Genomic DNA, 23,059 nt, shown 5'->3' with positions numbered 1-23,059 from the left:
CAACCAAAAGAAATTGATGAACATCACAAAACCAGATGTCATGTACCATTAAAGAAACAGAATAAATACACTTAATTTATTTCCAAGGATTTTAAAGGTGAATAATTTTTACAAACCAGAGTCAGACTTTACGGCTCAGAGTTCTTGATATCTCAATAGAAACATCTGCGGAAAATCTGTTCTTATTTATTTCAGCAAGTAAACACAAGACAGCCATGAGGGGAAACGGGTCCCATAAAATCTTATTGTTATGGTCCAGATCTTTGATATCGAAAGAAAGTTGATCAACTGTAGTAATGTTTAGATCAATGAAATGCCTTTCTCACGGGATTAATATGAAAATCTGATAAATAACGTTTTAAAACATGGAATGCTGTTTTAAAAGGCATTTTAAAAAAGTCTCATCAGCAAAATTAGTATTCTGCTTTTTGGACAAGACATCTGCATTGCCAGAAGACGATTTTGCCTCAGTTGACCCAGAGACTTAAAATCAAAGGCTTCCTACAGAGGTGGGGGCGGGGTTGAGCAGGAAGAGAAGTGGGGGTGCTCCCAAGACTGCCATCATGATATGACACTCTTCATTGCCAAGTTGACTTGTTTTCTGAAAACTGAAGACCAGGCTCCAGGCGGGTCGCGGAACCGCCAGCCGCAGGGACTAACGGGAATGGCCCGGGCGAGGGCGCAGCAGCGCAGGCTGCATGACAGCAAAGCAGGGGCGGCGCGCGCTGCAAGTGCCACAGGCGCTAAGCTTCCATTTTACAAACGTTTTGCCTGGAAACTAAATAGGAACATTAGCGATAGGAAGGAATTAAAAATAAAGAACTAAGTGAAACCGAACTGACGCTTCGGCATTTGGGTGAATCTGGCACTCCGCCCTGGCCCACAGTGGGTGCTCAGTAAGTAACTCGAATAAAGAACCGCGGCCCAGCGGCTCTTGGCGTTGAGGCCGTCCACGCGGACGCCCCAGGCCCGCCGGGCCGAGCAAGGCTGAAGCCCGTGGTTCGGGGAACACCGGCGGAGCCTCAGTCCGGACGAGCTCTGCAGCGGCTTCCTCCGCCGGCCACTGGGCCACTGCGTGGCAACGGGCCGGAGGGTGGGGTCTGGCACTCGAGCCCCTGCGGCCTGGGCTGGGGACCCAGTGGGTCGGCGTGGGGGAGGGGAGGAGGGGCCCTGAGCATCCTCCGCGGGGAGACCCTAACCAGGAAGGCGGGCTGCAAGGCGGCCTGGGGAAGAACTCATCCCCAACTGTTAAACAGGGAGGGGAGGAGGAGGCGGGAAACATGGGGTGGGGCAGGAGTAAAGGAAACCGAAGGGGAAGGAGAGAGAGGAGTCGTTTTCCTGGAGCTCTCTCTCCCACCCCCCAAGGAGCTGGAAAAAGTTCGAGGCTCAGAGCTGGGAAGAAGGCGCGGGGGGCGGGGGCGCTCGCTCTCAGACCGCGGGGCAGCGCCCGCAGCGCCAGCAGCCCCGTCCCAGGCGGTGGCACGGCCAGGGGACCTGGGACCACAGCAGCCCGGGGCGGCCTTCCGCCTCTCCAGCCCTGACGGGAGCTGCAGCGCAGTGGGTGACTCGCTGCCTGGGGGCAGGGGGGGAAGGAGGGGGGAGGGAGGGAGGGGGGAGAGGGGAGGAGGGGGGAGAGGGGGAGAGGGGAGAGGGACGGACGGGGAGGAGGAGGAAGGAGAGGGAGAGGGAGAGGTGGGGAGGAGAGGGAGGGCGCCCGACCCACCCAGGAGCGAGCGGGCACCGCGTTGCGCAGCCGCAGGCCGGGTGCCAGGCCTCGCGGGGACCCGGGCGCGGGACGTCCAGAAGCCGGCTCCTGCTCCCTGCGCCGCCGGGCAAGGCCAGACAGGAGCCAGGGCCTGGGAGGGGACCCACCGGAGGGGACGGAGCCTGGACCCTGAAGAAGTGACCAGGGCTGGGCCGCGGCCGGGGAAGAGCGGGGTGCCCTGCCGTCCAGCTGGGGGACCCGACCTCGCCCTGCCCCGAGAGACTCGCCCCGCGTCTGCGTTCGGCCCCGAGGATCTGCCCAGGGTGATGCCTGGTCCCCCACTTGACGTTTCTCCCCGAGAACGTCGGGGTGGAGGCGCGACTTCGCGGACGCTGCTCGCGGACGAGGGGAACGTGCGGGTCTGGGCGGCTCCCCCGCCTCCCGGCCCGCGGAGCCGCCGCCCGCAGGAGGCTGAGGTCGCTGCGTGAGGACGCGGCGGAGCGGGGCGCGCCTCCCTCCATCCTGCGTGCATGTGCGCCCCGAGGCACGGAACTCGGGGACCAGGCGGGACGCGCGCGCGCCGACCCTGGGGGCTGTGCGGGGCCACGTCCACGGCCACGTCCACGGCCCGCGGTCTGGCCGGAGAGGGCGCGGGCCATGCGTGCGCTGGCCGGCCTGTGGGTCCTAGGCCTCTTTGCCTGGGGCCACTGCTTCGTGGAGGAGCAGGATGGGACTCTGCACCCGCGAGCTGGGCTCACGCCTGAGCCCCGCAGCCCCGCCACCTCCCAGCCCCACCTCATCTTCATCCTCGCGGATGACCAGGGGTTTAGGGACGTGGGTTACCACGGGTCGGAGATACGGACTCCCACTCTGGACAGGCTCGCCGCGGAGGGGGTCAAACTGGAGAACTACTACGTCCAGCCGATCTGCACGCCGTCCAGGAGTCAGTTTATTACCGGAAAGTAAGTGTTACTGCTTCGTGTTTATTCCTTGGAGAAACCTTAAGCATTCGATTAATAAGATCCAGCTTTTGATTTAGGGAGTGACAAAAGATGTGGGGAACAGATGAACGAGTGACCGAGTGAATGAACGAATGCATGAAACGCGGTCTCGAGTTATGCTGAGTATCAATGTTCCCTAATGCCTGCTGCGGGCCTGGTCTGGTCTCGTTTCGCACACTCCCGGACTTGTGAACCGTCACCCACCACCACACGCCCCCACAAGTGGGCTCCTTTCCCAAGTCTAGTTTGGCTTCAGGGCATAATCGAATTTGTTTCCAATGTCACACTAAAATGCAGTCACCATCGCTGACGAGACCAAAACATTTCCACAGCCCTTGGTTTGTTCTTAGGTCAAAGACTGAAGCATCGAAGCCGCTGGTCACCACACAGGGAGGAGCAGGGACGGAGGCAGTGGCACCAGTGTCCACAGGACCGCGGGGACTTCCGTAGGCGATCCCCCCGCGGGAGTCACTAACGAAGGCCACAGCTAATGACCAGGGCAGTTACCCAGATGAGTCAGACCTCATCTGAACTTCTCTGCCTGGGGCTTTTCTGAGTAACTCTCAGAAAAATCAGATTCCTTGGATGCTTAAGTCAAGTTTTTCACATTATTGTAAGTGATCTGATGTCCAAATTCAGCCTGTGGGACAGAGATAAGCTAGGAGACCCCGGGTCAAGCTACTCGCGGCCACAGGCAGACGCGAAGCGTGTCCTGTGATTTTGTGTCAAGGGACCCTCCCTTCACTGAAGTTGTTCTTGGACTTGGGTCCTGGAGGAGCGGCCAGTCTCCACTGGAAAAATAAAGACTATTGTAGGAATCTGTCTTGCAGACACTTCTGCTTACAGCATGATTCCCACTGCTTAGCAAACTGTCAGACTTTAGCATCACTGCCAGAGGAAAAAAGATCCCGTCCTTTCCTCTCCTGACAGAAAGAGAAAAAAGTCTCACTGTCTTAGAGTCATTTGAAAGGTTAATTGCAGCAGAAAGTCAGGGGCATTTGATGTTTATCAAGGAGCAAGTGCCCCTGCCACCCCGGGTCTGTTGGCTTACGAAGCGTATGTGTCAAAAAGGCTCTCCGGCCCTCTTCAACGAACTATAAAATCTGCATTTACTCAGAGAGCCAGCAGTAGTGGAAAAATATGTAACTGAATGTTTGAATTTATCTTTCACGGTAGAGAATGTTTAAGGCTTGTCATTGAACATTTAGTTCCTACCCATTATCTTGCGCTGACAAAATATCTAGGTGTTTCTTTTGATCTTTATGTTTAATGACATGCAACAAATGAAGCTGGAAATAATTCCTAATTTTTCCCTGTTGTCAAGGAGATTCTCCTGTTCTTTCAATGCAACTCAGCGTCTCACGAGATTTTTCTGCTAAAATGTTCTAGTCAGTGCAACGAGCTGTGCAACTGTTCTGGGTACAGAGGTTCAAATGGCCACTGGGACTTGGTCTAACTTTCTGTTTGAATCAGACAGTTAAGGGCTTTGCGCTCAGTTCTCCTTGCAGACAAATTGCTGAGACTTTCCTTTAAATAAACACAGATGTTAAGGAAGGAAGTGGTTCTGGGCCGAATGATAATGGACGGCTCAGAGAGAATACGGCCACTTGTCCTCTCTGTGGGAACGTGTCTGTGCTTCCTGGATCCTCTACAGTAAAAAAAAAACAAAAGCAATAAAAACCTGAATGGACTGAATTATTATTTTAAAGGAAAAACTAGATTATGTGAACTAAGAGAGGATTCAAACATCTTCACATATATAAAGTTTAAACGGTTGAAGCTAAAACTACTTCTGATAATATTAACGAAACCACCCTCCGTTCACATTTTGCTGGAGTCGAAATGTACAGACCCATCCCCTTGTGCTGCACGGGTCTATAAGGGTCCAGACTCTTCCGTGACTGGCGTCGTGCCCGCCAGGCAGCACCGACCCTCAGCCAGCCCGCCGGCGAGCACCCGCTGTGCGCGGACATGGCATGGGACACGCGGGTCCTCAGGTGGACGGCAGTCTTCCCATTCGAGTGCGCAAAAACAGCCAGCCATGCTGCTAGCTAAAAAGCAGATTTCCAGCCCAAGCGCTGGTTCTGCTTTAGTGGTCTAGGGTGGCCCAGAAATCAACACTGACCCCAGGTTATTCTGATAATGCCATCGTATAAATTGAGCGCGTTTGTATAAAGTGCTAGCATCTACCGAGCAGTCACTACGTCCCCGAATAATGCATTTTACCTCATTTAATCTTTACGACAACTCTATGAGGTGCTGCTATCGTCACCCCCATTTTATATGGACGTGGGGCCAGATTCCAAAAGCAGCAGTGATGCAGGGAGGAGGTCTGCACCCCAGACGGAGAGACAGCACTGGAGGTGTCTGCAGTTGGCCTGTGAGCGTTTGAGAAAGCAGCTGCCTGTTAGATTTATTTCAAAGTGATTTTCTCACTTTTTTAAAATAGTTTTTCAAATGAAGACATGGAGAAATGGCGTATCCCTTTGAAAAACTAAAAACAGTGAAGGCTTCAGAAAGAGAATTACAACTTTTGCAAAATTCAGACACACATTTTATGCAGACTTTCTAGTAGGAAATACTGGCAACCTGGAATGAACTCACATTTTGGGCAGCAATTCTGTTTTTACTATTTTGTTATTTTTCCCACTTGAAATACCACGGTGATGGTTTTTTAACAAAAGCAAAGGGAACTGAAATGGTGTCTACTGGTAATAGGATATTGGATAAATTCACTCCGTCTTAAGACAGCCCCTGCTTCTCGCCCAGGGTGCTCGCTCCCCAGCTTCTGCCCCTCCGGTGGCTTTTGCCGGCTTTGAACTTCACGGGAGTGGAACTACAGGGGAGGGGCCCTTTCCCCAGGCATCGCGTCTGTGCAACCCTCCCCGCCACTGAGCCATTCCCTGCCCTGGGCTGTCCCAGTGCCAAGCCAGAGGCGCCACGATTGGTGCTGCCACACGTCACACGTGCACGCACTCCCCTGGGACATCCGTCAGGAGGCGGGGCCGCGGGGCGGCGGGAAGCGAGGTCTCGTGGACGGCCCTGACAGCCGCCCCAGTCCACGCGCAGTAGCTCGGCGCGCCGCTCTGTTCCCTCCCGTCTCCAGCGTTCGCCACGTCTCTTTTCATTCTATTCTGGTTGCTGTGCACTGCTGTCATTATGGTTTAAAATTTGCATCTCCCTGGCGACTAATGAGACTGTGCATCTTCCCACGCTCATATGGACTATTTGGATACCACCTTTAATAGGCATCTATTCAAGTCTTGTGTGTCTTCTCATTAGGTGCCTGTTTCTCTTTACTGATTTGTACTAGCCATTTATATATCCTATTACATAGACATATATATATATATACACATATATATACACATATACATATACACACATATATATACACAGATATATGTGTGTGTGTATATATATATATATATATGTGTGTGTGTCCCTTTTGTCAGATATGCGTATTGCAAACGTTTTCTCCCATTGTGGCTTGCTTTTTCACTCTTTTAATAGTGTTTTCTGATGAGTGAAAGGTTTTAATTTTATTGTAGTCTTATTTATCATCTTTTTCCTTTCCTGTTCTCTTTAAGATGCCTTTGACTAAGATCACGACAGTGGTCTTTTCTCTGAAAGTTGTATGGCTTTTTTTATTTAGATCTACCATCCGTCTGGAATTAACTTCTCGTGCGGCGTAAGGCAGACTGGCTTTTACACACACGTGCCCGTTAGGGAGACCACACTGTCCCACGTGTCCGATCAGCGTGCATGCCGCGGCCCTTAGCCTCTCTGTCCAGATGACATTCTGAATCACTGCAGCTCAGTGCCCTCTGCGGGTCTGGGAACGGAAGTCTCCTACATGTTCTTCAAAGCTGTCCCTTACCAGCTCTTTGCCTTGAATGCGATCAGGAGAGTGGCTGCACGATGCCAAGTGGCTGAAGGCTGTGGCTGGGGGGTGCGAGGCACCTCCCTTCGGGGTCACTGTGCTGGCTCAGTGGACTGACACAGGAGGCGCCAGCTGAGGAGAGTGGCCTGGAGGGTCAAGGCAGAGAGTGAGCCATCCGCTGGGGAGTGAGGGGTGAGTCAGGCGGGAACGCTCGAGCCACTGGGCAGTGTGCAGCCCCGGACGCTGCGGCCACAGGTGCGAACAGAGACCAGGCATCGCGCTTGTCCTCACGCCGCCTTTGGGTGCTTGTGTGCAGGAGGAGGAATAAATGGGGTGGGGCTGTGCACTCTGAACTTGGCCAGGAAAAGGCAAGCGAAAGGGTCAGTGTTCTCTAAAAATGTGCCAGGCTCGACGGCCTGACCCTGGTGGCCGCGGTGAGGACACTGTAGTGGCCTGGGGACCCTGAATAGATGGTGGTGCTTGGGATCAGAATGCCGTGAGCAGTGCAGCTTTTGAGCATAAGGGGTGGGTGCTGAGGTGACACAGAGGCGGTCATCTGTGGAAGGAGGGCGGGGCGTTGGTGCCTCACTCCCGTGGAACTTGAAATCCCTCAGGACGGTGGGAGGAGCAGCGAGAGGCCAGTGAGCCAGTCGGGGGGCACCAGTGAGGGGTGGGGCCCTCGCGGGGAGACCGGGAGACCGGGGTGCTGACACGGATGCTGACTCGGTGGAGCTCGTGAAAGACACAGGAGCCGCACCTGCCCCCGAGTGCCGGTGAGGGGCCAGGCGGGCAGCAGCCCCTGCGTCAGGCTCTGTGGTGCCGGGGCCACAGACCAGCCCCCACTGGAGAGGGCGCACGGATGGCAGGCCATCAGCGAGAGCGAGAGGGATGAACGAATGCCCAGGACAGGCAGGGGGTCACTGAGTCCTGCTGTGACAGACGTTCATGGCAGCAGCGTCCTTGGAAAGAGGGAGCAGAATCAGAGTGCAGGGTGGACAGAGGTAGATTAGAATCTCAGTGACAGCGGGTGCTGGGAACACTCAGATACACAGGGCCGAAGGGCATCATGGGATTTTCCCAGATAGCCTCTTAGCAGATGGTAACTACGGCCTCTCTGGAGACAGATCGAGCTGGACCCCGGACCGGGCACCGCCGACTGCCACAGCCACTCTGGGCCTAGGCTGGCTCAGGAAGAGGGCATCCATGTGGGCCCCTCTGTGGACTGCAGGGGGCCACATGGGCAGGGGGTGCGTGTGTCCCCCCAGAGTGTACTAAGTATTGTTTTTGGGTATAAAGTCACTAATTGACACTCATCCTAGTGCCGAAAATCCTGAAAAGGTAACTGAATTCTTTCGGCCACCGTCACAGGACGCCAAGGGGCGTGGGGCTGAGCGTGCTGGGCGTGAGGCACGTGGGCACACACTCGCCCACTCATGCTGGAGGCGGCACGTCGTTCCTCCGAGGCCTCGTGTCGAGCTCTGCTCCCCACCCAGAGCGTGCTCGACAAAGACCAGTCGCTGAGAGCTCACTCACTGCGCCCATAAACATTTAGCTAGAACATAAACACTCAGCAGATCGTAAATGTTATGGTCAGATGTTCGGGAGAACGGGGGTCTGTCCAAGCCTCGCTTGACTGTGGAAGCAAACGTCACGAGGGAGATGGGGCTCGAAGAGCTCGCACGTCCATTCCAGGTGGCTCAGCAGGCAAGACCTTCTGCAAGCACCTGCCTCTTCCTGTCTGACCACGTGGATCTTTCATACAGAAGAACCATGGTCAAGTAAGCTACAGGCACCCTGGGGTCAGAGTCCCTAATTTTAAATGTCTTCTTAAAAAGACGCGCTTTGAAGCGAATCCCTATTCAGGTCACTGCTCCGGTCCGAACGGCTGTCCTGAAAGGCGGAAATGTACCCGGGTGCAGAGGGGTGACGACATCTTGTCCCGAGCGTGTGACCCGCCCAGGACTGTGCCCCCGCTCCCCGCAGGAGCTGAGGACGCGAGCTGCTTCTGCTTCACAGTTCGCTTCCATTCGGCTCCGGAACGAGTTTCTACGTAACGTTTTCTGCATTTGACTTTGATGTCGTTTGTTGCTTTTATTATTCTAGTCGTTAAATGTTCCCAGTACTGTCGCCTCATCCGGACATTCATTTCCTCTTGTGCTTTACTGAAAAACAGACTTTTTGCCTCTAATCTTTTAACCCCCCCACCCCCGTAATTCACCCAACAGCTTAGCGGTCGTCAGGCGTGACCCCCAGGACATTGCCGCCCTCCGCAGGCCCCCTCCCGGGCCCCCAGCGACACCCAGATGGGGAGAAACTAATATTCACGGTGCCCGTCGCTTTCGAACATCCTGTCATTTGACCTTCACAGCCGCTCCAAGGGAAAATATTGTGATGGTTTTGAAAAATACTCACGAAATAATTTAACGACGTCCTCATTTTACGGGTGACGTGTGGAAGTCTTAAGAAAGTTATGTAAGTGGGTCACAGTCCGTATCTGAACCTAAACCTGTGTGGCTTCGACAGAACCCTCGCTGGGCTCGTCGCCCGCCCGCCTGCTACAATGCGAAGCACCTCACCCGGTCCTCGCGAAGCGTTTAGCCTGCTCCCTCCGCCCCCCGTGTCTCCAAAGAGATGGGCCATCTCGCACGTGGCCTTCTCCCTGCTCGCCTGTCCTGTCCTGTGTCCACTCCTCGTCTCCTGCGGTCGCTCTTCGCCCAAATGCCAACCGTCCGTCAAGACTCAGCGAAAATACCGCCTTCTGTGCTCGGCACGGCCTCGCCAGAACTGTGCGCCCCGGGTGACCTCACGCAGCTCCTCCCCCTCCTCGCAGCTGTCACTGGGCCCCTCGCTCTCACGCTGGGCCCCTGGGCAGCGAGACTGGCCCGGGATCTGCGCAAGGCAGACTCACCGTGCACAAACAGGCACCTCGGGCACGTGTGAAGAGGGACAGAGTGACCAGGGGAATGGAGAATTATTCTGCCCCCATGAAAAGCAGTGGGGTGGAGCAGGGACAGCGTGGAGGGTACCGAGAGGCAGTCCCACAGAGCTGACTGACGGGGTCTTCACGGGGACTCCGTCCCTGTGACCTGACCTTCCTGAGACTCCATGTCCCCATCTGCAGAACAGGAACAATGACGTGATTGACCGCGCCAACCTCAAAGGTTATTCCCCTGGTCGAGTGAGGTAACACGTGAAAACAGTTAGAAAACTTTAAGTATTATGTAGTTTTTAAGTAAAAATTCTTTTAAAACTTGAACTCAACTTTTGTTAATTAGTCATTTAAAAATGGTTTTTAATCAGACACAAACATTAAAAGAGCCGACAATTCTTTTAAAAGGCTTCTTGAGCACAGTCCTGTCTCTTTCCCACGCATGTCACTTTACTCGGTAAGTACGGAGTTAAGGTTGAGCCCGTACGTTTTAATGTTAATGTTTCACCCACGGAGATGTCCCACGGGACGCTCACCATTCCGAGAGGCCCAGGAAGGGGACGGGGCACTCTCTCCAGTCTGCGCCCGGACACCACGTGGTGTCGCTCGGCAGAGCCTGCGGCCCGCTCAGCGCATGGCAGGCCAGAGCCGACGTGCATTCCACGTGACATGGGGGCGAACACTGGGTGAGAACCGCAAGTAGGTGACGAACGGGCCAGTGGGCTAACACTTCACACTCCCTCCCTGAAGCGATCCTTTCTGAGCACCTCGCTGACCACAGCGGAACCTTCTCCCTGGGCCCTGAACACAGCCTGGGGACGGCCCTGCAGGGGGCGCCGGGGACAGCTGAGTGAAGACAAGGCTGGGCTGCGGGGTGCAGTGTCCGTGTTGTGGTCAGCACTTCAGTGCCTGCTGGACCATTCTAGGGCGGGCAGCAAATGACCCGAGGTACACAGATGCGTCGCAGCCCCTGCTGAGGCCCGCGGACCGAGCCCGGCTGCCACCTGACCACGTGGGACCGTGGGAGCTGGCCTCCGGAGAGCCTCGGCCGGCCTCTCAGCTCCCCGCTGACACCCTCCTTGGACTGTCACTGCCAAAGTCCTCGTCTCTCCCCACTGGGCTGAGCCCCTACTTTCCTTCTAAGCAGGATTCTCTGTTCTAGAATGTTCTTCATTCTCCTCCGGGAAACCGCCATTATGTCCTCCCAGACTCTCTGCCAGCCTCGCCTCCTCCACCCCGTCTGGACCTTTCATACAGCTGTGTGTGCGGCTTTCCACACCTTCCCTTGGCACGAGCTGTGGCAGCCAACACCGAGTGACCGAATTCTTAGAATCCAAAGGCATGTGGCACCCTTCCGACCCCTTCATTTTGTAATGACGAACAGGACTCTGCTCCCCATTGAACAAACAGAATCAGTCATGTCACGTCTGTCCTGTCACCACCCCCAGTCCACCGGCCACCTGGGCCTGGTGGGGAGACAGCCCGGCAGTCGTCGCTAAGTCACTGTCCCCTGCTGAGGGCACGCGCCGATGCGTTTCTCAGCCCTTGCCTGCTCTGATGCCGGGGAGAGCGCGAGGCGCCAGGCCGGGGTGGGAGGGGGCTGGGGAGCCCACGGCCCCCGGGGACTGCGACATGCCCCACACGCGGCGCCCAGGGGCCCTGCCGAGCACGGCGTGGCCGGCGGTGGACAGAGCAGCAGGATCCTCTTCAGAGCTGCTCACCTCCTCCGCCTGCCGTGTCCCCTCGTGAGCGCGGGGCCTCCCTTCGAGCCCACCGAGGGCAGAGCAGGGAGGACTGTCACTCACGGTGCCCGCGCCCTAGCTCGACGGCACCGACGGCCGTGTCCCCCGTCCCCTCCCAGGAGGCACCGCAGCAAAGGCGCCTGCCAGACCCGCGGGCCCGGCCTCCCCGCTGGCGGACGCGGTGCCCAGCGTTCCCCTTTCTCTTCTTCGTTACTAACTTCCCTGTCTCTGCAAAGTCACTCCCGTGAGCACGTACACGAACCTCAGTTCCTTCTATCCAACACAAAGACGAAGCGAAAGACTTACTCGACCCAATTTCTCTGCTGTCCTACCCAGTAAAAGTCCATGAGTTATCGATACTTGTTAACTCGTCCAATTAATTTATACATTAATCTGTATTACAATTATCAATCTATACTATAACTTTGATAATAAAACCTTACACTGTCCTATTAACTGTAGTGATATAATAATGCATACTTAAAATGTTAATGTATGCTATAAATGACATACTTTTAACATTTTAATCTATAATTTATTAGACGTTTATAAAAACACTGTGCCATAATCTTGAATCTGAAGAACTCAAGAACTCTAAAATTGTATCAGACTTTCAATATCATCTTTGGGATCAAGCGCCATGAAGTTAGAGACTACGCTAGACCCTTCCAATGTGCCGGGCGTCGCTGCACGGGGCAAGGTCACAGGAAGCGGACGTGAACTGGGTGATCAACGCAGCTAGTTAAAGCAGTTTCGGTTTAGATGTCTTCACACACTTGAAAACATACGCTCGAATACTTGAAATCAGCTTTTTACTCTGAGTCCGGTTTGGTTGTTTTCATTGTGCTGCAGAATCTAATTTGATCACGCGTTTTCCTAGCTGAAGGGTTTAGTTGCAGATAAAGTCTTGGGAGGAGCGATGAACATTCATTTGGCGCTTTCCGGGCATTGGGAGATGCACTTGTAATGTGTTACTCTGTCATCTGTCCTTCTGTATACGCAGGTTTCTGTGTCTCTCTCCACAGGTGAGAGAGACACACCCTCTAAGCCTTAGAACCAGGGGCAACTCTTATTACCCACATTTTACATATGAAGAGATCAAGCTCACAGAGGTGAAGCGTCTTGGCCCAGATCCCACAGTAACGAATGAGGCTATGAGTTTTCCACTGCGTTCCTCAGAGGGGCGACAGGATGGGTTTGGTACAGACGCACAACCATCCTGACAGTAGAAATAAACGAATGTCCTATGAAACACAACAGCAGGCTGAAGCGCCAGTTCTTCTGAACCCCCGAGACGCGCATCAGCCTGGCTGTGTCCCACGCAACGGGGGACACTGGAGTGCGTCTTTGTTCTTCATTGGTTTCAGGTTAATTCATGGTTAACTGGGCTGACATTTCCAGTTTACCTTTCATAGTCTGAAAGGGGGCTGAAGTCATTAATCGAGTTATCTGTCTCCTGGAGAAACTGTGAGCGCGGTGTTCCTCTGGGCCCCTCCCAGAACTGCTGTTCGTTTACTGCGGTCACCTCAGTTACCTGCTGGTATCGAGGTCATAGGGTGCCGCCTCCGCCTGAGAGAACATGGGAGCCCACACTTCCGATTTCTTGGATTTTAGGGACAAGCAACTGTAAAAAGACCTCTGACCGATGTGAGAGGGACTTCCCCATTATATATTTCTTAAAGATGCTGAATCTTAAGAACCTTTTACAACTTCGAATCCCTCCTCTTAGCTCCTGAACTTAAATCCCCGTGTGAAGCTCCGGGGAACCATGCTGTCCTGTCACGCAGGCGTCCCTCCCCTGCCCCTGGCCTCCGGGGGTCCAGCGAGGATGCACAGCGTGTCTTCCATTTCCCAGCGTCGGCCCAAGGAGCTGGCGGGTCCACACGTTTGTCTGCCGTGGGTTAGCTGGCTCAGGTCCTTGTTGAACTTGGAACCTGTCCTCGGATTTATAAACCTGTCACTGCCGAACGTTTCAGTCCGGTGAATGCAGTGACGGAGAAGCCCAAGTTCTAACACAGATGGCAGCGGACGCGTGTGGAGCCCAGGCCTCCACCCCAACCCTGCCAGGCCGGCCCGGCCCCGCACCCAGCACGGAAATCCCCGGGCGTCCGCTCCAGCCCAGAGTGTCAGGGGAGTCCCGACACGCTGCAGTGAGCCCGCGTGGAAAATGCGGCGGTCACTCGCCAGAGTGGGGCCCGGGGCGCCGAGGCACAGAATGACAAAGCAGGGACATCACAGCTGCAACGACACCCGCCCGCCTCCCAGACGCATCTTTTACGAGAAAAGGCTCTGAGTACAGCTCGTCCCCACAAAGCACGATGTTCATTTTACCCCTTTAGAGATTCGGTTACGGCTCCCGCAGGCGAGGAAGATCGGTGATAACCAAGGTGTGGAGATGCTGGCGGGGCGAGGCCACAGGGCCTTGATGTCCCAGCGCGGAACACAGAGGTCAGAGGTCGTGGAAAGTACCACGGAACAGCACGTGGCGCCAAGGGGACAGCAGGCTCCGGGAGGGGCTGTCCCTTGCCATCGAGCACCGTCTGACGGCCCGGCTCAGAGAAGAGAGCACGAGGGAAGACTGCCAGTCCCGGGTCCCGGTGAGCGTGTTGTGGGACAGACACTGGGACCGGCGCGTAAAATCCCTGCCCACCTCCTGCGCATCCGGTGACGGCCAGCTTAGCCCCGCGTTTCTCCCACACCCAGCAGGGAGCGCGGGGGACGCCGCTCGGCCTAGGAATGAGAGGCTGAGAAGACACAGTAAGAACGGAAAAGACAGAAATTCAACAGAGAGAGCGGACGTGACTTAACACCAGATGGACGCGGCTTGAAACAAAGAGAAGATAAACTGGAGGACCTTCAGGAAAGTTTGTTCAGGTGACCTGCAGATAGCAATGGCATCAACCGAATGGGGGGGGGCTATTCTGACTTCGACCCAAGCTATTTGGTTTCGTATCTGCATTTCACTTTTCAGAAACCAAATATCATTTGATAAGATGAACACCTTCCGGGGAGAGTTAATTCCACGTTGATTGCACTTGCCAGTCTTTAAAAATCATGCTAAATAAAGTAAAACGCAGCGACTGTCTATAAAATTTCCATTAAATGCTATGCATGATCAGTGTCCCCAATAAACAAAAAATGACAGCACTCTGAAATTCCTCTAGTCAGAGCTGAATTCAGGATAGACAAACATGGAAGCGATGAAGTGCTGTTTCTGTCCGACCCGGGCCCCTCACAGGTGCTCACAGTCCCGTCTCCCTCGAGACTGCAAAGCTGCTGGCAGGTCCATAGTGTCTGAGAACCCCACCCCCCTGACGCGTGACAGCATCAGGGACGTGAGTCAGACTCACAGGAGCACGGAGCAGGTTTGCTGCAGGCCATGCCACATGTCCCCAGATGGGGAGCTGCTGCTCAGACGGATGCTGACGGAGGGTGAGCTGATGGAGGGTGAGCCGACAGCCCCACGGGGGGCCGCTGGCCCGGGGTGTACGTTCTGCGTGGGCCGCTCAGGATGTCCGCAACGGTTTGAGGCAGGTCCATTTAGCGTTTGCCTGAAATGCTCTTTTCAGACCTTTGTAGGTATTAAAATTTTTATAGTGCTTTTAAGTCATTACTTTAATTAGAAGAACATCTCTTCTAATTAGAACTAAAAAAAAAAAGCAACACGTTAAGAACGTCTACATTTGCCTCAAGATTTTGAAGAAAACAACGTATTGAAAGAATGCATTTTTATTTACATCCTCCTTAAAAAGCAGAATGAATTCTGAACTATGAAGGGCTGACAGAATACCTCAGCAAACAGAGGCCAAGACTGAGAAGTGTCCACAGCCCACGGATTCTGGGACAGAAGGCAGGTCTTTGAAGCCGAGTGTCAGAAGCGTGGCCATGTCTTCTTCCCAGTCCCAGTGACTGAATCAGGGTATCGCGAGCTGTCAGCCCAGAGACCTCTGTCTGAATCCAGGTCTGCACTTAAATTTCCCAAACCCCAGTCTCTTCTTTGTGAAGTAGGGATGCTACTACTTTCCAAGGGCTGTGGCAAGACTGAGAAGTATTATTAGTTTATTGCTAGATACATAGTAGAAGCTCAATGGCTGAAGCCACACTAACTTGATCTTAGCACAAGAAGGCCTCCTGGAGCCCAGGCTGTTTGTGGCATTGATACCAACTTCCTGACAAGGTCGTCACTGCTGCCCTCCACCTGAGTGCTGGCCAGCAGACCCACGGCGACTGAGTCTCAGTCCCGGAGCTTCGGGCAAGCCTGGGGACGGCCTCCCCCCACCTGGGCGGCCTGCTCAGTCCCTTCTGCTCAGTCCCGCCTGTCCCTTGGCCCTCCGCCGCCCCCTCGTGGCCACGGCCAGCACCGCCTCACCCTGTGCACCCTGGACTGGTCGAGAGGCTGTAAGACAGAGCAGAATTTGGAACCCGTAGTGGATTGCAGGCCACGTTCTGAAAATAATATTTATGTGAAAAAACTGAAAGGCAGCCCCCGAAGACCCCCCGAAAAGCGAGGGCATCAGAATGCTGGATGTGGATCATCTCAACGGCAGAGTCTGGACCGGAGAAGCAAGGCCAGCCAGCTGGTCGTGGTGGCCTGCTACACAGCCTACTGGGCTGGGCAGCCGACGTGTTACTGAATTAGTAAGAGAATCAGTGACTGTTATAATCTACCTTAGATTCATCGAGGACCATGACCAAAATATGTCACTTAGTATTTTCTGGCGTGCCAACATCCAGGGAAGTTACAGGCGTACTATATCTCGGTGTCCCGAGGCTTATAGAAAAGGCAATTGTTTTAGATTTTAAAAATTAGACTGCATGGTATCTAAAAAGCTGACCGAGCCACTCGAAGTGAACCGAGTAATCAACCAAAGGTAACCTGAGGGCAGGTCTCCATCGATACTTCCTAAGGCTCTGCTCTGAGACAGTGCTGTCCCCTCAAAGTCTGTAACACGCGATCCGGATAAGACATACATTTACCAAAACTAACGGGAGGAAGAGTCAACATATCAGGTGACAAAGTCCAGTCACCGGCGCCCGCTGTGCCCCAGAGGTGGCCAGAGACGGCCCCTATTTTTCTCACGGTCCCTTCAACCTTTGAGCCCTTCCTGAGCTTTATGTGCTTCGTCGTCTTTGTTTCAACAGCGACTTCAGCTCGTTTAGATCACGATGAATCTCGATGATGCCGCTTATTTACTATTCCTCCCAAATAATGAGCGTTTCTTCTATTTCTCTATTCAAGTCATGGATAACATGATTCATGAATTGAGGCCAAAGACAGGGCCCTGTGTGCTGCTCCAGAAGCCGCTTCCGGGTTAGGGGCCCTCGGCCAATCAGTTAATATCCATTCATATTTCATTCTGGAGACTTGTCTGACTGGTCTTCAAGCTAGCTGCTGCTGTCAAGTCAAGGTCATTACCAAGTCAAAGACACTACCAAGCTCTTCCCTAGAGCCCAGCCGTCCCCCTCCTGGAAGAATCTGTAGCACCCGTCAGCACCCGGTGCTTTTCCCCAGACCGACCGCACCGCGTCCACCCCCACTGACTGGGCCCAGAGAAGTCCGACCTCCACGCCACCCCCTCTGCCACTAGGGTCTCTACTTACAGCCCACTCGGTGATACCGAAGCTTGAGGGGAGGGAGGGAAAACAAGATACAACGAAACTTCGTCCCTGGCACGTTATACACTCAGTAACAGTGGTTACTTGAGCAGGTGAATAATAGTGAAGGTGGATGCGGATGAGTTACCCGAACTCTCCACGCGCCAGCTGTTCAAGTAGCTGTGCGTGAACCACGGAAAGTCTCCAAACCCCAAAATCTAGATTCCAGTGTAGAACCTCAAGACCAAACAGCCTAAAACTTGGGAAAGCCGCTAGGTTATTCTGTCAGTGTCTTTTGTCGCTGCTCTTATCAGATGGAACTACTTCGTGGAACGCCCTGCCCGCTCTCCGGAGCAGGAGCCAGAGATCATGCGCATGGAAATCTTCTGCATGCAAGTGACTGGTGCCCGCGTGCAAGACTCCCATTCTTACACAAACAAGTGCTATCGTACAGCTGACTGCCATTATTTTGTAAGAATCACAAGCAGATTTCTCAAATGCCCATCATCTTCCTAAGCTATTTACCTAGTATGGACCCTTTTCATAAAAGAAAACGAAGCTCACTTGGCAGTACTCTTTGGCCCTGCCTAATCTGCTCTTTTTGAAACGCTCACAAAGCATCGACTTAACAACCCGTTCTCGACTCTTTCTGGGGTCGGCATGAGCTTCACTGCTTGCTTCCCAGTGCCCCACTCCCTTGATGAGACAGCTGGAACGGCTTCGCCTCTGGACACCGGCATCTTCGCCCTGCTCCTCGGCTTCTCGGCAAGGCCTGGCGTTAAGTCTTAAAGAGACACGAACACATCGTGCCTGGCCCCTGGTGATCAGGACCCGCTGTCACGCCCGGGAGGAGGCTCTGAGTGCAGGTGGGGGACTGGGGACGTCTCTGCACCTTCTGCTCCCTTGTCTGTGAGACGAGCGTAAAGCACCTACTTGTCAGAGGTGACGAGGACAAGATCGATACGCATGTGGAAGGAGGCCTGTCATTATCAACCCTCAAACAGACACGCCAGCGACACGACTCAGAATTCTGGGGGAAGAGCAGCCGATGCCGTCATTCACTGAACGGCCGCGCCTACCAGACCCCGTGAGCCGGCTCGGAGCTGCAGCCCCCCAATGCGTACTGCTGCCCGCCTTACAGAGGAGACTGAGGCCCGAGGGGTTCCGTGCTGCGGGGAGTCACGCAGCTACTGGTCAGTGGAGCGAAGTCGAACTCGGGTCTGTCTCACCCCAAAACTACACCCTTAGCCCAGGCCCCAAATTCTGCACCAAGAGGCTTGAACTCATTTCGGCAGGAGCCGCCCCCAGACCCCTCCTCTGCCATGAGCGGCCGCAAACCGTGCGTGGCTGGCTCTAAACTTCCACCGTCGTCGCAACCACTCTCCTCCCCAGAGACAGCGGAAACCGAGCCGCTTAACAGCTCGGAACACTGGCGCCCCCCGCTGGCTGCCCGCCAGCCTTGGAGAGCAGCGCCCGCTTCTCTCCCGTGCTTTCTCGTGTGGACGGTCCGAACCCCACACGTCTCAAAGGCCTCCATTCCCTTTGCCTTCGGCGCTCGGTGAAAAGTGCCCAGTTCCGCAGAGGACTTGGCGCGTGGCTGGCTGTCTGGTGAGCTGGATGTATCCGGCCACGTGCGCTGTCCGCGTGCCCAGGGCCCCGCCCGACACCGCGCCCCCAGCAGAGTCCCCTGTATGGGTCTGCAGTGTTCACTCTGACAGGTGTCGCCAACTTGTCACACACTTGTATAAACTAGTGCTTTCGCCAGTGAATGTTTTAAATCCTGGACAGGATCAAAAATGGTCAAAATCAAAATAATACCATCTGAACCTGGTGCAAAATGAGGCTTATGAATGCTTCTTTCTTTGGGAGTTTCATTTTAAGTTACTACAACTATGATAACTGTGGAACTCTGACGGCGCCGGCAGAGGACACAGGGCCCGACTGAAGGCCGCTTTCCACTGGGATCAGTACATCCCCACGGGCCCCACGGAGCCACCAGCGTGCACCTGCAAGTGACACTTCCAGGGAGCTCACAGTTGCATTACACTCTCACCTGAACATTTAAAAACAGATTTAACTATTCGCCAAGCCATCCATCACACGTTGGCCTTTCAAGTTATATCAATTTGGAAAAAAAAAATTGCTTTTGATCTCAATATTACTCTGTATAATTTGATTCCAAGAGTATTTTCTCATTTACCCTCTCTCTATAACCTTCATTTGCTCAGAATTTCTGCTTTCTATTTAAAAAGTCTTTTCGAACTTACATAAAACTATAGAATCTATAGCTTTTAAAACGTCATGAACTAATAGGCACATCTTGACCTAAATTGAAAATTCATACACTTATGTGAATAATAACCATTCTCTGGGGAAAAAAGCCCTTGACAAAGTATCCTTAGGAAAAGAAAAATGCCAGAAATTCGCATTTGCGTAGTTTTAATGTACAGGAAGGGTCACTGTATTTTCTTAGACTATTTTGAAAGTGAGCGTAATTTTTTTAAAAGGAGACTGAGAAACACAGGAAAGGACTCAATCCTGCTACGTGGGGGAAAATCCTTCCTTAGCACTAGCTAAAACAGTTACTCTAAATGTTTTTCAACACTACGCTTTACACCTGAAACTAACGTAACGTCGAACGTCAACTGAAATCGAAAATTTTTTTGATTAAAAAATAAAATAGTTTTGTGACAATAAAGTACTGTGAGCCAGAAATCTCCTCCTCTCTACAGAGCTCTACTAGGTCGGGGATGAATAATAAAATATTTTTTTGACAAACAGATTTTTTTACAATTTTTGTGTGTGATACTAGTACTTCAGAACTAACTTGAAATAAATTACCTCAGGAAACGCGTTAGGAGATAATGTGAGGCCCGTAGATGAAAAACAACAATAATAAAAATAACAACAATACTCTGAAATGTTTATCCTTTCCGTTATTTCGTTAGTTTTCTATTTCATAATTTAACTTCATAAACAAATTATTTGGATAAATTACGATACAAGAATTTTGATAAAAAACACTGGGTTAAGTGGTGAAATCTTGGTTTCGAAAGTACTGACTTAGACTCCAATGTATTTCAGACGTTAACTGTGAGGCTCACGGGTCCGCGGCAGGAATGCCGATCGGCCATGTTTTCTGGGGTAAAGTCCGTCTTCCTAACAGCATTTTAATTCAAGGACCCCCGTTTCATGCAGAATGTCTCTTTCGTCTTCTGCCAAGGTACCAGATCCACACCGGGCTCCAGCACTCCGTCATTAGGCCGACGCAGCCCAACTGCCTGCCGCTGGACGACGCCACGCTGCCGCAGAAGCTGAAGGAGGCCGGCTACGCCACGCACATGGTCGGCAAGTGGCACCTGGGCTTCTACAGGACGGAATGCCTGCCCACCAGGAGAGGGTTCGACAGCTTCTTCGGCTCCCTCTTGGGCAGCGGCGACTACTACACCCACTACAAGTGCGACAGCCCCGGGGTGTGCGGCTACGACCTGCACGAAAACGACCGGGCGGCCTGGGGCCACGGCGGCGGCGCGTACTCCACGCAGATGTACACGCAGCGCGTGCAGCGCATCTTGGCGTCACACGACCCCGGGAAGCCCCTGTTTCTGTACATCGCCTACCAGGCCGTGCACTCGCCGCTGCAAGCCCCGGGCCGGTACCTGGAGCACTACAGGTCCATCGCCAACGCCCGCCGGCGGCGCTACGCCGCCATGCTGTCCTGCCTGGACGAGGCGGTGGCCAACGTGACCCTGGCGCTGAAGGCTCACGGCTTCTACGACAACAGCGTCATCGTCTACTCTTCCGACAACGGGGGCCAGCCGGCCGCGGGGGGCAGCAACTGGCCGCTCCGAGGGCGCAAGGGCACGTACTGGGAGGGCGGCGTCCGGGCCGTGGGCTTCGTGCACAGCCCGCTCCTGCGGCGGCGCGGGACGGTGTGCAGGGAGCTGGTGCACATCACCGACTGGTACCCCACGCTCCTGGCGCTGGCCGCCGGCCGGCCGGACGAGGGCGCGCGGCTGGACGGCTACGACGTGTGGGAGGCGCTGAGCGAAGGCCAGCGCTCGCCGCGCGTGGACATCCTGCACAACATCGACCCCGTCTACGCCAGGGCCGCGCACGGCTCCTGGGCGGCGGGCCACGGGATCTGGGACACGGCCGTGCAGTCGGCCATCAGGGTGCGGCACTGGAAGCTGCTCACGGGGAACCCCGGCGCCGGCGACTGGGTCCCGCCGCAGGCCTTCAGCAGCCTGGGGCCGAGCCGCTGGCACAGCGAGTGCGTCACCTCGTCCGCTGGCAAGAGCGTGTGGCTCTTTAACATCACGGCCGACCCCTACGAGAGGGTGGACCTCTCCGACAGGTACCCCGGCGTGGTGCGCCAGCTGCTCCGCAGGCTGTCCCGGTTCAACAGGACCGCAGTGCCCGTCCGGTACCCCCCCAGGGACCCCCGAGGCAACCCGCGGCTCCACGGGGGCGTCTGGGGACCCTGGTACCACCAGGAGGGCGGGAGTGAGGAGCCCCGCTTAGGGACGGCTGAGCGGGAGCAGATGCCAGGCAGGAGGAGGGCGAGGCCGGGCTCCCGGGGGGCCCCTCGGGGGCGCCCCACGCCTGAGCCCCGCGTCGCCCCGGCCGCTCCCACACGAAACCCCCCTTGGGCCCTCGCCCAACGCCTCGCAAGCCAGCGAGGGTGGCTCGGGCCCCTCACTGCCCACACGGGAGACCGGGGCCGCCCGGCCACTCCGTGGGACAGCCCTGCTCGGTGACAAAGCCACCGCTCTGGGTGCCACGCTCAGCGGACGGGGACGCGTGCTTCCCTCATGCCCATCCCAGAGGCAGCTGCGGTCGTGATGACCTCAGCTGAGCGAACGCTGTGCTTGAGATCACGACAGGGACAGTGACCTGCACTCGGGGACCAGGCTGACTGGACGGAAGCTGCAGGGCAGCGTGACTGAAAACCGCCTGTGATAAGCACACTCGAAAGTCGGGTCGCCTCAGCGGCCTCAGAAAACGTATTTTCTTAGTGAGTTTTTGTATGTCCGTCACGTGGCCCTTGGGTTTTGAATGATCTGATTTGCGGGCCGTTTCCCTCCCTGGCACTGGGAGCGGCCTGCGCCCCGTCCTGCCGCGCGGGAGGGAACGCCCCAGCAAGGACGGCAGAGCGCGCCGCCACCGCGCGGCCACGGCTGCTTCCTGAACACTCCGTGCAGGACGTTTCAGCATAAAGCACGGCATTTATTTTTACAGAAAAATATTTTTTCGTAAAGTTATACAAATGACTTATTTTACTTTTATTTTCTACATTCCATTAGAATTTTATTTCATATCTTTAAGATTGCCTAGCACTGTAATACTATAAGTTACTGTAATACTGTGTGAGTTCACAGAATATAAAAAATAATTATGCGGGAAAAAATGATAACCATCGCTGCTCAACCATTATTTTGAATGTAGAAAGATGAATATATTCCTTAAAAATTACTTGGAATTCAATGTTTGTACAGAGTTGAGAGGCAACTTTATTGTTTCTATCATAAACACTTTATGTATCCTGATATTAAAATGACATTTTATGACACCAGCAGATTTAGCATGGTTTTGTGATCTAACTCCTGGACAATGTATTATTCACCTTGACAGACAGAAATCTTTACAAACAGGCAACTGAAGGCTTAGCGAGCCGCGGCAGTGAGCAACACGGGCTCTGCGAACGTCCGTCCCATGGACGGGAGGGACCACGCAGACGACGGCCCCGCTCCGCACAGGGCGGGCGCGGTGGGGAGACAGACGTGAGGACGCGGTGGGGAGACAGACGTGAGGGACGCCGGGTGGGGAGACAGACGACGCTGTCCCGCGAGGGAGTCGCACGACGCTGTGGCCGTGATCTGAAAGCACCATTGAGGCTGCCAGCGGAGCTCCTGTCTGGTATCTAAGTCTGCCACCGGTCGGCCCATGAACAGGTCCTCATGGCGGCTCCCCCTGCCTCCAGTTACGGAGGCCTGTGAGCCTCAGGGTGCATGCGGGGGCGCCACTGAGCCAGGACTGGGACGCGTGAAGGGACGGCTGTGCTGACCCCGGGTGTGGCGGTCCGCAGCTGACAGCTGAACCCATTTCGATCAGAATTCAGAGGGCGCCCCTCACAGCCTGTGGGGACTAACAAGGGAATGTAGAGACTATTACTGAAATTACTGACTAAAATGCACAAAATGG

General features: G+C 54.4%; 1 protein-coding gene across 1 annotated transcript; it reads left to right on the top strand.

Moving 5' to 3' along the window:
• Nucleotides 1–1,705: 1,705 nt before the first annotated feature.
• On the top strand, nucleotides 1,706–22,433 carry ARSJ (arylsulfatase family member J). Its single transcript, XM_039846900.1, has 2 exons — nucleotides 1,706–2,667; nucleotides 20,079–22,433. The coding sequence occupies exons 1-2, from the start codon at nucleotides 2,363–2,365 to the stop codon at nucleotides 21,613–21,615; spliced, it is 1,842 nt and encodes a 613-aa protein (XP_039702834.1). The 5' UTR covers nucleotides 1,706–2,362; the 3' UTR covers nucleotides 21,616–22,433.
• Nucleotides 22,434–23,059: the final 626 nt, after the last annotated feature.

The sequence above is a fragment of the Pteropus medius genome, unplaced genomic scaffold, assembly GCF_902729225.1.
Source record: "Pteropus medius unplaced genomic scaffold, Ma_sr-lr_union100, whole genome shotgun sequence".
NCBI classification, from domain to species: domain Eukaryota; kingdom Metazoa; phylum Chordata; class Mammalia; order Chiroptera; family Pteropodidae; genus Pteropus; species Pteropus medius.
Note: the sequence above shows the minus strand (reverse complement) of the source record. Positions and strands in the feature narration are given on the sequence as shown.

What these genes read in the sequence shown, in the direction of transcription:
- ARSJ (XM_039846900.1), top strand. Translation starts at nt 2,363, where the DNA reads ATGCGTGCGCTGGCCGGCCTGTGGGTCCTAGGCCTCTTTGCCTGGGGC. An exon ending in AGTCAGTTTATTACCGGAAA is followed by an intron (nt 2,668 to 20,078) that starts GTAAGTGTTACT and finishes TCTTCTGCCAAG; the next exon opens with GTACCAGATCCACACCGGGC.